The sequence below is a fragment of the Periplaneta americana genome, chromosome 8, assembly GCF_040183065.1.
Source record: "Periplaneta americana isolate PAMFEO1 chromosome 8, P.americana_PAMFEO1_priV1, whole genome shotgun sequence".
Taxonomy (NCBI): domain Eukaryota; kingdom Metazoa; phylum Arthropoda; class Insecta; order Blattodea; family Blattidae; genus Periplaneta; species Periplaneta americana.
In genome coordinates this window covers 85,364,627-85,380,688 of record NC_091124.1, presented here as the reverse complement: position 1 = coordinate 85,380,688, position 16,062 = coordinate 85,364,627, and the positions used below count along the sequence as shown (strand labels likewise).

The window sequence follows — 16,062 nt, the reverse complement described above, 5'->3', positions numbered from 1 at the left end:
TTGTGATCTCAAAATTGTATCTTTTCTTTGTCAGTCAATTAGTTGATGGCTTCTTACATAAGTAAACCTTGGGCTGATTCTGTGAATTTTCAGTTTCTCATTCCATTATTATTCCAATTGCTCAACTGTCTCCATTTCATTTCCTTAGTTCCAAATAGCTTAATTAGAGAATTCCTAATCGATCTCTTACAGATTGTACGAGATTTATGATGTAAAAATACTTGTTATGCAGATATTTCTTTTTTAAACATTACTTTGTTTTTGTTAAGAGACCTACCATAAATATGAGTAATATATGTAACTGGAAAACATTTTGAAATAATTACATAACATGACATCTGTATACTCTGAAGATAAAAACATTATGTGCTTTTCCAGGTGATGTTTCGTACAGGCGTTAGCACAACAGCACCTGAAGGCTTGCGGTGGACGTCAATCTCAGTTCCTCCTGGTTGTGAAGTCAACCAGATCAGTGTAGGTCCCACAGGTCTTGTATGGGCTGTTCTCTGGAATGGACGTGCCCTTGTGAGGGCAGGCGTTACTAGAGAAAGTCCTACTGGTAAGAAATTACAGAATAGGAATGAAATTCTTTGAAAATAACATAAATAACACATGATGAGTGTCTTTTGCTTTCATTGTAAAATAAGTTTCATGTTTGGAATTGAGTTAGAATTTACAGTTTAAAATACTAGAATTTCACCTTAAAATGCATTAATGCGGTCAATATTGCTTTCACCTAATTCTTTACTTCTCACCAATTTTATCCTATTCTTGTCGATGGTCTAATGAAAACTATGCTTGCCTTTGGACCCAAGTTTAATGGGTTCAAATCTAATTGGAGGTGATGGGTTTTTTAAGGGACAGTAAAAATAATCATTAGCATTGCTTCCTTCGTGCAGATGTCTTTGCAGTGCATCCTCTCTCAAGACCACAGAGGCTTTTACGAACAAAATAAGAAACAAAGTAAAACCACGAAATGCAGCAGTCTTAAAAAGTCGCAGAATTTAAGGGGCCAAAAATGGAGACAATTTAGATCCTGTCAGAGCAAATAACTCGAATTAATTTAAAATATTGAGAGAAGCTATTATTATTTTTTTTTTTGTATAGATCTTATTGATTTTTCAGTGCTGTGGCACTACACAGATCTGTGAGAAAAGACAGTCATAACAACAAATAAATACATAATAAGAAGGAGGTCAACCAATTTATAGGTCCCTCTGTGACAGAAAATATAAGAATATTTGAATACAATTTGTTAACTTTATGCAATTATATATTCTTCATCACATGAATTGAATGAATCTGAAAATTTTAGTAGAATATCCTGTAGAAGACAACTCTTGATTCTTGTGAGTTGAGTGGATCTTTTCCCGAGAGAAAAGAAAGCTGCTCCTGAGACATTGTTAAGTTGCGAGAAGAATGTTTTTGCCTGCCTACAGATTCATTCTTGTATAGTGTTTAATCCCAGTTCTCTATGTCTGTATGTAGTTGTGAGTTACAAATAAACCAAGGTTATTAACAGCAATTCGTATTACTTTGTTTTGAAATGATTGTATCCTTCGAATTTTGTTTGGCGCTGCACCATCCTATTTGGACATGCATAAGTGATTAGAGGGCAGAGTAACCAAGTGTATAATAGAACTAGAGGTGGGATGTCACAGCATTTTGTCGTCACAGCTCCGAACTGTAACAGCTCCAGAAAAATCGCTGTGACAGATAATAGCAATTTTATAGATCTAGATTCATTTTTCAGGCTGAGAGGCCGTGGTCTGTTGGTTGGTTTTCTACCAGACGTTTCGTCTGCAACTGCGGCAGACATCTTCAGTGGAGTGGTATCCGAGGTCGCAAAACTCTTCTCGGTGTACCTGAGGCAACTGATCCTGTGGCTGGTTGTGCGGGCATATTTATAGTGCAACTAGCAGGCCGAGGCCTGTTGTCGCTGCGGTCCGCACCACTTTGTTCGCTGCTCCTGTTCTGGGTTCCGTCCTTTTGTTGTAGTGGCTTCTTATCTGTTCTGTTTAGGACTGGGTACCAACACTTGTTTAGCTTTACGCCTTCTTCCTTGCGATTAAAGTTGTTGTCATGTTTATAGATTTCGATCGCTTCTCTATGTAGATGGGGGAAGAAGTGCGTCGTCGTGCTCAAGATGTCCGTGTCCTTGAATCATATGTTGTGATCGTCCTCTTGATAGGCATGTGCTGCCACTGCCAATTTGTCGATCTGTCCTAGGTGGCAATTCCTATTGTGTTCTGTCAGTCTCGTCCTGACAACAGGCCTCGGCCTGCTAGTTGCACTATAAATACGCCCGCACAACCAGCCACAGGATCAGTTGCCTCAGGTACGCCGAGAAGAGTTTTGCGACCTCGGATACCACTCCACTGAAGATGTCTGCCGCAGTTGCAGATGAAATGTCTGGTAGAAAACCAACCAACAGACCACGGCCTCTCAGCCCGGAAAATGAATCTAGATCTATAGACTCCGGCCGTGAAAGCCTACACTACAAGAATAGCAATTTTGTCACAGTATGATTTTTGTGTTCAGATGATTCTTGACGATTGTGGGGCTCCATTATCTCAGTGGCAGTGGCCATAATTAGGAACATTAAATCCAGACGTTTGAGATGGACAGGTCATGTAGCATGTATGGGTTAATCCAGAAATGCTTATAGAGTGTTAGTTGGAAGACCTGAGGGAAAAGACCTTTGGGGAGGCTAAGACGCAGATGGGAGGTTAATATTAAAATGGATTTGAGGGAGGTGGGATAAGATGCTAGGATAGGGACCGATGGTGGTCTTATGTGAGGGTGGCAATGAACCTCCAGCTGCCTTTTAAACCATTTGTAAGTAAGTAACTAAATATAAAACAAAATCGGAGTATATTTGCTGATGATATAATTCATTTTTTAAATTTTCTTTAGCAAGCTTTGTTATATAAATAATGTCAATTTTTTTATATTATTTAGGACTGAAAAATAAATAATTGACCTACTTGAACCAAGAGAGTGCAATGTTCAAATGCCGATTTCCACAACAAAAAGTAAAAGAATTTTAACAGGATTATTGCTAGTACAATGCAAATTTCAGAAGACACTGTTTAAAAAAAGCACATAATTCGGAAGCAATACAATACGGAATGGTTGAAAAATAATAATCTTCTTACTACATGCAGAAAGTTCTTATATCGTAACATTATTCATAGCCTTCATCATAGTTCTTTAAGGAGATCGTAACATCATAGTCTTCTGCACTTTTTATTCTTTCTTGGACCCAGCATCTTTCGTATTTTGTAGTTTAATGTTTTTACTCTATTTTATAATTAAAAGAGGTGATAAGTAAGCTGTCGAATGAGTTTCATAATCTGAAACTCTGATGCAAACATAACCACAAAATGCAATTTGAAGAATCAACACAGAGATACAAAGCTACAGTTAAACTACGGCTGCAGTAGCGTCTTGTGTGTGAATAGACTTGCAAACTCTAGTAGCAACTTTTGCAGCACTCGGATTGTGCAGCACAAAAAGTAGTGTCAATGTGTGAACACGACACGCAACTTTTGCAGCTGTAATAGAAAAAAGTTGTACAGCAAAAATAGCGATGTGTGATTGTGCTTTAAGGAAGCTAATTAGTCCAGTGTCCTCATCTGTATTTGAACCTGGGAACTTTGAATCTAGCTCACTTATGGGAGTTTTTGATGACAGCCTAATCATATCACTCAGAAATATAGGAACAATATAAGGACTATTTTTCACAATTTTAAGACACATTATTACCGAAAATTGGCCAAGAATACTGATAAATAAGACAAAGACCAAGACACTGTAAAAAGCTTTGCAATGACCAATTTCATCTAGACACAGAACTTTGTCTATTCCCAGAACTTCTGCTGCTGCTACTGATGATGATTACTGCTGCTACTACTACTACCACCACCACCACCACCACCACCACCACCACCACCACCACCACCACCATCACTACTACCACTCTTAGTTACTGCTACTCCTACTTCCACTACTGCTACTACTTTTTTACCTTTTACAAACAAAATTAAAAATATATTATTTGGACTTACTGTAATATGTTTTGTGTGAATAGATGTTTGGTATTTTGGTAAGTCAATGATTAACTGTTTCAGGTGAATTCTGGTTGGAAGTGGCGTCACCAGAGGATTTGAAACTGTCTCATGTTTCTGTTGGGACAAATGCTGTGTGGGCTGTTACTAGGGACCATCGTGTGTGGTTTCGGAAAGGTGTACGGGGAGAGAGTGCAGGCATCAGTGAGGAGTTAGCACGAGGTTCTGGTTGGGTGGAAATGGTTGGCAACATGGCTTTAGTATCTGTAGCTGCAAATGATCAAGTATGTGACGCTATAATTGTAGTATAACTTTTAATATCACATATTTTTTTATTCTATGACAGTTCTAAAATTTTTATTCTACATTGAGAAGGAAACTTCTGAAATTTTTCAGAAACTCTTTATATTTATGTCTTGAGTTGAGAGATTGTGTAATTAGAGATTGAAAGACATAAAACCCGAATTTCTCCATACAATTTAACCAACTCATCAACCTTCAATGTACTTAACTCATCTACTCAGTACTTAATGAAAAATACTAAAATCACGGAATAAAAAATAAATAAATAAATAAAAGTGAAAAATCAACATTCAGTTATAATAAAATATTCTTCTGGGCGATTATTTATTTGGTGAATCCCAACTTGTAAATTGAAATTTTGCTGTAAAATGAAGGCTGATATCAATGAAAGTGCAAATATTTGTTACTATACTTACCACAACATTCCAGTTTTATTAACAAAAGAGAGAGAGAGAGAGGGAGAGAGAGAGAGAGAGAGAGAGAGAGAGAGAGAGAGAGAGTTGAAGAATGTCTTAAAGACTAGAAACTTAAAAAAGTAGCATTTTGAGATAGGGAGATCTTCAAACCTATCAATTTACTATAGGACTAACCAGCTATGGATGTGTGTTACCATATTAAAATCATGCTTATTACTCATGTGAAGTTAGATCACTAAGTATCCTTCTCTCTCTCTCTCTCTCTCTCTCTCTCTCTCTCTTCTTTCGAGGTCCTGGCAAAATTCCTATACTTTCTATGTTAATTTATTTCGGAAATACGATTTTTGTTTACTGGTTTTTTACACTTATATAATGGTATTCTAAACCTCAGGAGATACGAAACTTTATACGTTCTAAATCAATTTTACTCGAAATCAGGTTTACCGTGAAAATGTAAGGACAGGAAAATATGGTACGTGTTTATAAGATGCGGCCTGTTTTGAAATTTGTAGAACATAGAAGCTGCCAATGCTTATTCTGTTATGTGCTAGCTTCAGTAAACCAGTTTTGCGTGAGTGGGAGAATCTATTCAGAGAGGTGAGATAAGTATGTGAATGAACTCTCACATCATGGTTTGTCGCACAGAGGGATCTGACACCAAAGCTATGACCACATTGAATGCCTACCTTAACATCCCTACAAACTGAAAATATTGTGATGTAACTGAACAAATGATGTAACAGTCATCACAATTCGAGGGCATTGGCTTATTTCTTGAGCAAATAAAAGCAAGAAGTCCAAAATAACTGACATTCTTGTAAAACAATCACATGCTATTAAATAATGTTATATCAGATATTACTAAATGCCATTTCATTTGGAAGTTTTTTCACATAACGGTATGCGTTTTTTCTTCAGACCCTATAAAATGAAGTTTAACTTACATTGGTACAGAATTTGTAAGTTACCACACATTATATTTAGGACAAAGACTGTTTTTGGTGCAAATTTTCGCTGGATCATCTACTGGGTATTTCAGATGAAGTGTATGATTCTGTAACTCTTGAACCGTCATTGCACTGTTTGATATCATTTGGTGTTATAAATTCAGTGACGAAAATATGGTCATTGTATTAAACCCACAAAAGGAAATCGTGTGATCTTAAATCAGGTGATTATGCAAGCCACCCTGAGGATCACGATATCCTAACCATTTACTAGAGACTTGGGTGTGCAACTCTTCCACAGCACAATGCACAGAATGGGCTGGATGATCTTCATGATGAATCCACATGCACATTTGATAAGTTGTTTTGTGGTGCTGGAACACTTAACATTGACATGTTGCTAGTGTTTCTGTACTTCATATTTACTTCACCTTACTAGCTGTAGTTGGACCAAGCATCCAGCTGTATTGGTGAAATATTGAAATAAACATCTTAAGTCATTCTTGACAATTGCAGACCATACGTAACATCAAACCTGTTAACTTATGAGAGATGAAATGTGGGAGATGGAAATTTTGTAGAAATTCTTCGTTGTGATGATGATGTTGACAATGACAATGAGAGCAATCACAGTGGGCCAGACTGAGTAAAAAATAGGACAAAATTGAAAAAATGAACTTTTTTTTACAATACTTTTGACAGTGTATACTCATAGTAGGGATCCTGGTGAGCAGTAAACTCATGTTGCATCATTGGTAACATGTTTTAACAACTGTGGCTACAGCCCTGAAAGAGAGCTATTGTAACAAGGCGATAGCGCACCAGTCAGTCCTAGGTCGTGCACTTGAGACAGTGGTGTGTGTTACGTGGTCATATTCGTGAATAAAGAAATGACAATGGCTGAGAATGTTAGAACAAAGGGTAGGTTTCATTAGGAATACTTGTAATTTTGAATTGGTTTATATAGAGTGTAAATATTTGTGATAACTCGGAGGAATGCAATTTAAGCTAATATATTTTAGTTTTCAATATTTAAAGAGAGTTATAAAGTGCGTGTCACTCGAAGTTACGAAAACTTTCGTGTCGATGGTTTAAACAGACTCTATAGATTGCAGAAAAGTCATATTCATCTGCAGCTACTTGCACTTTTCTGTTTAATGTGCGAAAATTCAGATACCGACGTACAGTATTATTTGTTACTATTCCAGATGACCGCTGTTTTTTACACCGTGAAATCATGGAAGCCTTGCTACAAAATAATAATGATAAGACAACTGTTTGTGAGTTTGATATTTCATAATTAGGATTTCGTGAAAAATGTCAACAAGATTTTTGTTCAGAACTAAAGAAAAAATTAGTTAATTCTGCAGTAATTTGAATAAAAGATAGCAGAATTGCTATGGAATGAAAAATAAATAGGAAGAAAAATATGGCAGTTCATTGGATCAAGAATTTAAGCTGCTCCCATGTAATAAATTTCATGTTGAACATGTGGCTGGATGTTCATAGTTGTATAGTCATTCTGGTCATCCAAGAAAATTGTTCTCTAAATCATCTCAGAAGACCAAGAGGAGGAAAATTGAACATCTCAGAGAAGCTGCTGATCCTGCTGTGCTTGCTCTTGCTACTCAGATAAGTCTGAAGGTTTCTGGTAAAAAGAAACAGCTAAACTAATGGAAAATGCTGTAAGTACACCAACCCGTGCGGCAAAAATTCCAACTCCATATAACGAGCATAGTGGTTCCTGCAAAAATGTTGCAAAATAGTGATAATGACGTTTTAACCCTGATAATGGATACGAAATTATCTAAGTACCAGTACACTTTATTGAGACTACAAGCAAAATGCAGAAATGTAGATTTATATCCAGCGTACAATGTAGTTCGAGAAGCAAAGCTGCATTGCTATGCATGTGATATTACTCTGACAGAAATAAGTGCAGAAGTCAAGTTACAGAGTCTGTTAGATCATACAGCCACACGAATTTATGAAAAGGAGAAAGGAAGAAATTCAGAGTCTGTTTCCAAATGAGATGGTACTTCTTGTGGACAAACCTAAACCAGCAGAGAGTGGAACCTCAAACAACGGGAATACTCCTAGAAGATTCTTCTCAAATCCCGAATTAACATCCATAACCGGGATAGATAAAGACTTAAGTATACATTTTGCAGTTGTTCTTCGAGTAATTTCTAGTGGAAGAGACATTAAAGTTGATTCTTTCAATCAATATGCGCTAGAAAATGCAAAATTGTTCATTCAGAAGTATCCCTAGTTTAACCTCCCAGCTAGCGTACACAAAATTCTCATCCATAGGTATAAGATTATTAACTCAGCTCTGCTTCCAATTGCACAGTTATCTGAGGAGGCTCAGGAGGCTCATAATAAAGATATTAAAATAATATATCGAGAGCCCCACACAAGGAAAAGTTCTCGTAAAAACACAATGACAGATTTAGTCAACAACCTTCTCATATCTTCCGATCCTCTCATTTCAAATATCAGAAAGTCACATAAAAAACACAAAACTCCCTTGTGGAAGGAAGGATTATAGCTATTGAAAGACTCTAGTGAGGAAGAAGAAGAAAGTGCCATTCATGAAGAAAATGTCAGTAATGAAAATGTAATGACGAGGAATCAGATATTGAATAAAAAACTATTATGTTGTGAAAATGCTTTTAACTTAAATAAAAAGTGAAAACTATTAAATAACTATTGATTTTATGCATCCAAGAAAACAATAGAGACATAAAATAATGTTGTCCCATTTTGAGTCGATTCTGGCCCACTGTGCAATGGAACAACAAAATAATATTAAAAACAGAAGTTGTACAATCACCTTTAAATTCATGAGATTGTGTGAATGCTGGAGAGCAGAAATTGTAAGCTAATTGCTGGTGACTTGAAGCTGGAGAGCAGAAATTGTGAGTTAATTGTGGCTAGCTAGAATGCTGGAGAGCAGAAATTGTGAGTTAATTGCAGGTGACTGCTGGTGACTTGAATGCTGAAGAGCAGAAATTGTGAGTTAATTGTGACTGACTAGAATGCTGGAGAGCAGAAATTGTGAGTTAATTGCTGGTGACTTGAATGTTGGAGAGCAGAAATTGTGAGTTATTTGCATGTATCTTGAATTCTAGAGAGTAGAAATTGTGAATTAATTGTGGGTGACTTGAGTATTATGCAGAAGACTTGGTAGGTTTGTAACGTAACCACAAACTGAGCAAAACAAACTGACAGTAGTGACCAGCTTGCGATACAACTTTTCCATTGGACATACAATACAGCATAGCAAACTAAAGCTCATTTGTTTGTGCACCTTGTCATTGATAATAGACAGCATATGGATTTGTTCGATGTCCAACATGCAGAATAGAATAAAACCTCAATCATTGAAAGATACAATAAAAACAGCCCTGTTGGGAGAGAAAAAAACCCAACACTGATGTCTCGTGGATGAAGGTCAGCACAGTCGGATTGTAACTACTGTGTAGTAACAAATATTGTGAAATTTCGCACCATTTAACTTCGAAACAAGTGAAGGTAGAAACATGATTCAAACGGTGATGTATTTCAGATAATATCTTTCTAACACGTAATAGAAAATGGTTATATCCCATTAAAAATACATTAGGACCATAACTTCGAATAAAGTGAATACATTCATCTCCTCCTCTTCCCCCCATTTCAAGTACATTCAAACAACTGAAATAGAACTTTCCTCATGCTATTGGTTCTAAAGGCACAGACATAAGCACTTAATGTGAAACACAATGTGCTTGCGCGCTTGTGTGTGTAAAAATGTGTTACTGTATACTGAGCAGTTCACTTTAATCAGTAACCACTTATGGTCAGTTTTTACATAATCTATATAGCATAGTTCGTATGTGGATTACATCTTGTTGCATGCTGCATACGTCATGAAAAACATAGCTCTGCATCTCATAGTGCCCTTTAATTATTAAACACGCAAAAGAATCTACACTTTAGCGTGTAATCCATAGTTCCGCTATGGATTGCATCTTGCTGTATGCTGAAATGTGAAAGTTAGGTTAGAGTGTTGATCAATGCTTGTATTTATCTTTTGAAATTCTTTTGATTTAGATGTATATCTTCAGGCCTGCACAATTAGATTATCTTTGGAGCCAAACCCAACTTGGGTAATCTGCTCTCACTTGGGACCTTGAATCATACAGGAGAATAGTCCAATTCATTTATAGCCTACATAAGTATTCAGATGATATAAATTCGGAATAGGCATTGATAAAAATCAACTCTGTTAGCAGTAAACTTGCTGCTGGCACAGTATATAGTGCTCAATATTTAGTCCTTAGATAATGTAAAAAAATATATATATTCGTTTATCCCCTCAGGTTTAAATACTTTATGTTTCGAATGTGTCTATGCTTTTTACTTTTTCGTACTGTCTTGGGATTAAAAGTAATGATGAAAAATGCACAATAATTAAGGTTATGAGATAATTGTTATGACTTTTACATATTGCACTAGCTGCAAACAATTGCCAAAGCTAGTTTTTCTTAATTGCTTATTTTACACTGCTTTAGAAAGCTCATGATATTAGCAGAATCACAACATGTGAGATGAGATTCATGAGGAGGACTGCAGGATACACTAAATTCGATCACAAGCAGAATGCGGATATCATGGAGGAACTCGAGACTGAACTAGTGATGGAATACATTTGGCGATATCAAGAAAACTGAGCCACTGGCGTGGCTCAGTCGGTTAAGGCACTTGCCTGCCGGTCTGAAGTTGCGTTCGGGCGCGGGTTCGATCCCCACTTGGGCTGATTACCTGGTTGGGTTTTTTCCGAGGTTTTCCCCAACCGTAATGTGAATGCAAGGTAATCTATGGCGAATCCTCGGCCTCATGTCGCCAAATATCATCTCGCTATCACCAATTTCATCGACGCTAAATAACCTAGCAGTTGATACAGCGTCGTTAAATAACCAACTAAAATTTAAAAAAAAATCAAGAAAACTGGAAAAATCACGTCAGTAGAATGAGCAACAACAGATTTCCAAAAGAAATTTTAAATTATCGACTGAGGGGAAAAAGATCCATTGGCAGACCTCAAAAGAGATGGACAGAAAACAAGACCGTAACAGGCTACTGGCCTAATACTTGTCAGGCTGATGATGACAATGCTTTATCAACTGCTTTGGTTATCTCATAGCTTCTGAATGAGATGAAGGTGATAATGCTAGCAACATGAGCTCAGGGTCCAGTGCTGAAAGTTACCCAGCATTTGTTCTTAATGGGTTGAGGGAAAACTCCGAAAAAACCTCAACCAAGTAATTTTTCCCAACCAGGATTTGTATTCGGGCCCCTTTGTTTCATGGTCAGGTATGCTAACCGTTACTTCACAGTGGTGGACTCCAAAGCTCATCATGGCCCCATGGTATAGCTGACTTGGTGCACGTACATTTTATTCTCGACCGTAGCAAGATTGTAGCAAGCATCATGTTGGGCATGGTCATGGAGACTTAATTTTATGTTGTTTCACAGCAATACAAACACTGCTAGAACCTTGTAATATGTTTTACATGGCAGCAGGAAATGCCTATACACAGTTTATTGTTGATTTGATGAATTACATAAAGGAAAACATGTTTAATCTTGGCAAAAATTGAATTTAATGCTGTTAAAAATCGTCTTATTTCATATTCCCCTTATGAAAAATTAATTTCAATCCGACAGCTGGACTGAAAATGTTTATGAGTTGCACATATGCAATATACTGGAATGGTGACATATGGAGTTGTGGCTTGATACCTGCCATGTGTATAACAACCAAAATGTAAATATGAAGTAATGTAAACACTTCATTATTGTTACAAAATGTTTTTCTGAATTTAACGAAAGAATGAAAGGTTATAAATGTGAAAGTTCCAATGTTATCATGTTCGTTATTTGAATGCAAAGACCATTAAACTGTAATGGTCGATAAAGTTCTTAGCAGGACTTCTTTCAGCAAGGAAGTAAATTCAGAAGCTTTTATTTGCAGAGTTTTGGGCGGTAAAGACTCATCTCATTCATTGAAAGAGCACCAAGCAAAGTTTATCAGTGAGCTGTTTCGTCACTTTATGAAGTTCCCTGTTTTGTTGACAGATATCTTTGGTATCAATTCAAGGGACAGATTTTCTTTGCATGATATCTTGTGAGACTTATTACAAGTGTGGTATCTAATAGATGCCTGAAGACAATATAATCTGAACATCATGTAAGTTTTACTTCTTTTGCAGGTTTTTGCAATAGGTAGTGAAGATCGCTGCTTATACTTCCGTACAGGAGTTCTGCCTTCAGAGTTGACAGGCAAAAAGTGGCGTGCTATCCATGCACCAACTCAGTTGAGTCGCACCAGCAGCAATGCGAGCTTGTGGTCTGCCAACTACAGGAACAGTCTGTCTGGGGGCACACCAAGGGAGAAGCGAGTTCGCAGTTGGAGCTCTCTTGCTAGGAACAGCTGTTCTGGTGAGGCACAGAGCTTAATACGGGACTGGGAAGAAACGTCACGGTCAGCACCAACACCCACGTCTCTAAGACTGCAACCAGCCCTGTGGCAGAGGAGTAGTGATGGTGCATCCCTTGCTCTTCATAGGCCGAGTTGCTCAGAGGATTCGGTCAGTGAAAGCAGTGGGGCAGGACAACTGGAAAGGAGGTGAGCAGTGCTGAACAGCTCCACAGGAGTAGCCAGCATTCACGTAGTTGCGAAAAAATTTCGTCATTAGTATAATGAAATTAAGATTAAAGAATGACTTCATATATTTCTTCAAGAATATTAGTTTGTCAATATATGCAGTACTTACATATCAACATTTATTTCCGAAACTATAAGGTCTAAAATAAAAAACAATACATTTAAAGGAAAAGAAATTGCTTGTATAGTTCAAATTAATCACTAATGAAATTACTGCAGGTTTAACAATCTGGTATAAATTAATAAATAAAATAATGAAAATTGAGCACTGAGTACAATTAACTACATTGCGCACAAGAGAAAATTGGCACATATATAGAATATTTTTTTTTATACTTCCCTCCTTTACAGAGCTTTCTGTAGTCCACAGCCTACTGCAGTGCATAGAGTAGAATATTTTTCCTTCTCCCTTACTTAGAACTGAGAACTCTTATTGTTTTCCTGTGGCTTGATATTAGCCTATTTCATTAATTTTCTTCTTTTCCAATATAGGTCTGCTAAGGTTAGTCGTCTTTGTTTTTCTGGATTAAATTTTATGCTTTGAGTCGTATCTCATTAAAATATTTTATGCACCCTTCATTAAAAATACAATAAAATTCCATTTATACGTTTTTATGAGGTTCTGAAGAAGAAAACATATAACTGAAATTACATTTGATAACTACATACGCACACACACACACACACACACACACACACACACACACACACACGCACGCACGCACACACACGAATGGGATAAAAGGCAACTACAACAAACCAGATTGACATAGAGATAAAAACAAAAAATAATTTCTTTAAATCAAAGGAAAACATTTTGACTAGGGAAAACCCGTTAATATCTCAACCAATTCACATTCAATTAGAGTTAAAAAACCAATTAGAAAATCCGAAACACCAATACCAGTATTAAAAACATTAGCGTTGAAAGTTACGATTACCAGGTACCACCAGAAGAATGGCTACATGTTTACACATACAGATCAACGAAAAATGACAGCTCAGGATCAGGAATAACATGTCCACCATTTTCATTATACCAACCAGTTAGACACAATACAGCAAACTTTGATGCAGAAATAACAGCTATCCACATCTTGCGAATCTTTTTAGTCCTTTTTAGGGAAAATACTTAACATTAAAAATAAACTATGGATTGAGAGCAATAGTTACAATCGATAGAATTAAGCTAAGAAGACAAAAATGCGTTGAAAACTGTAATTTTGTTTTGTAGATTAAAGATGTACAACATTTTAGCACGACCTACTTTAGTCTTTGGATCAGAAGCCTGGACTTTGACAAAAAAGATGTTCAACGTATAACTATCAACGAAATTAAATTCATGAGAAAAACGGCATGATACACACTTTAGGATAGAAAACGAAATACAGAAATTTTGGAAGATTTAAACGTCCAACCTATATTAAATTTTCTTCAAATCTATTGAGTTAATTGGAAACAGCATTTCAAGAGAATGCGAACAGAATGATGGCCAAAGGCAGTGCTACATTACCGCCTTTCTGGACAACAATCTGTTGGAAGGCCATTAAAAAGATGGCATGAGACCACTGGTACCACAACAGATCATCACTAGCTGTAGTGCTTGAATTGGATGATGATGATGATGATTATTATTATTATTATTATTATTATTATTATTATTATTATTCCACCCCCCCCCCCTCAACACTGCCAGTTTCTTTGATGAGATCACTATGCAGTCTTGTATATTTTCAGTAAAGTTTCATTGTTAATAGTAATGCATTTTAAAATAAGTTCTAGAAATTTGTTTTTACCCATAATTTTGACAGTTATGCATCAAATGGTGTTGATTTTACTTTTGTTGGAAATAAATTACTGTAATTATTGCATTTTCTCCAAAATCTTGTGAACTTAATTTTAAAAACCCAATAAGATATATCAAAAGTTCATTACTGCCTGGTGACAACAACGACAATATAGAGAAATTGTGAAATGTGACAAGGGACAGGATCATCCTAAGGAAACCTGTTTCATATTGTCTTTGTCAACCACAAATTCTACTTGATTGTGATTGATATTTGAATCCGAGTATCTGACATGGGAAGTCAGTGCTGTTTAGATTTCTTTTATGGTGTGATTTAGTGCGACAGAATGTTGACTTAGAATCCGTGGAAATCTCCGTCATTTTGTTTCACATTGTGTTTATGCATATAAGGACAAGATCTGTTGTTATTTTCTATGTATCTTACGCTATTTTGCAGATATGATGAAGATACACAGTCGAGTCAGAGCAGCAGTGAGATGATAAACACGACCACTACAATCCAGGAACATTCTGAAGGGGCAGTAACGGAGATCCAGCCTGTGTTTGTTGTTGGGAAGGGTGTTGAAGTGAAAAAGAACCCAACAGTGTGGAGTCCTATCCGAAGTGTAGGGTCCATGGTGGGAATGGAAGTGCATCCAGAGTCTGATGGAAGTGTCTTCGATCCTGTATCTGGAGATTCTGGGGTGTTCGGAGAAGACGAGGATGCAGAAGCTATGTACTGGGCTGAGGGTGATGCAGTGTGGTGCATGGTGGAGGCTGGAGCCTGCATTGTGGATCCACTATATCCACCTAATTGGTAATTAAATTTTATGCCATTAGCTTTCATTATCGCCATTGTCTCATTATCTGAAGTGTTTCAGTCTTTAAAGAGTTGCATTAAATTCTCATAACTTTCATTATTTTACAATTTTTAATTGTAGAGTATACCTATTTTTTCTGTCTGATTTTCCTGTTTCTTTTTCTGTTTATTTTATTCTTCCTCGTCTTTTCCCTTTTTTATTTTTCGTAGTCTTTTTCAACAATTCCTTTCTCTCTTCTCTCCATTTCTTTTTTCTTTACTTCCTCTTCTTTTTGTCTTCTTTGTTTTCTTCTTTTCCTGCATTTCTTTTTCCTCCTTTTCATTTTCATCCTTATCTTCTTCTTTCCTCGCATATTCCTTCTCCTTTCCCTCTTATTTATAGTCTTCCTTCTTCATCTTTCTCTCTTTCTTCTCATACACCTTATCTGATTAAAAATTCAGCTGTATGAACTTCCACCGACTATTTGTCCAATGTGAAATTTTTCCACTGTTAGAGATCCTGTGTATACAGTAACTTGCATTAATGCTATTGCGAAATCATATCTAGTGCATTAACTTTGGTCCCCAGCAGCGAACTTTTCTTCTTCCTACTCTCTCCACTAAATTGTCAAGGGTAACTATTTGTCATTATGTGCGTTAGAAAATATTGCAGTGGTGTGTGGGGTGTGTGGGCTCTTTTCTTCATCTTCCTTGTTTCTTTTTCTCCTAATTTTAAAAATCGCTACCTAAGTTGAGTAATAACTGTAGACTTGATAAATGGGTGAACATGTAAGTAATAACTATAATATTTTTATAAATTGGCTGGGCTACTGCTAAGAAGAAACTGCCTACTGAAGGATGCATTGAAAGGGATGGTGAATGGGTGAAAAGTTAGGGACAGAAGAAATCAGGTGATAGACAACACTAAGATATATGGATTGTATGTGGAGGCGAAGAGGAAGGCAGAAAGTAGGAAAGATTGGAGAAAGCTGGGTTTACAGTGAAAGACCTGCCCTATTTCTTCTT

The 16,062-nt window shown here is 36.6% G+C and overlaps 1 protein-coding gene across 6 annotated transcripts in view; it reads left to right on the top strand.

Annotated features, from left to right (window-relative positions):
- The window catches only part of Pex23 (peroxin 23), a 146,121-nt gene that overhangs the window by 31,885 nt on the left and 98,174 nt on the right, over nt 1–16,062 (top strand). For all 6 annotated transcript variants that reach the window (XM_069833143.1, XM_069833145.1, XM_069833142.1 and 3 more), the window contains 4 exons: nt 379–559; nt 4,134–4,354; nt 11,997–12,412; nt 14,695–15,054. In XM_069833143.1, the coding sequence (XP_069689244.1) occupies nt 379–559; nt 4,134–4,354; nt 11,997–12,412; nt 14,695–15,054 (1,178 nt within the window). The remainder of the gene's footprint in view (nt 1–378; nt 560–4,133; nt 4,355–11,996; nt 12,413–14,694; nt 15,055–16,062) is intronic.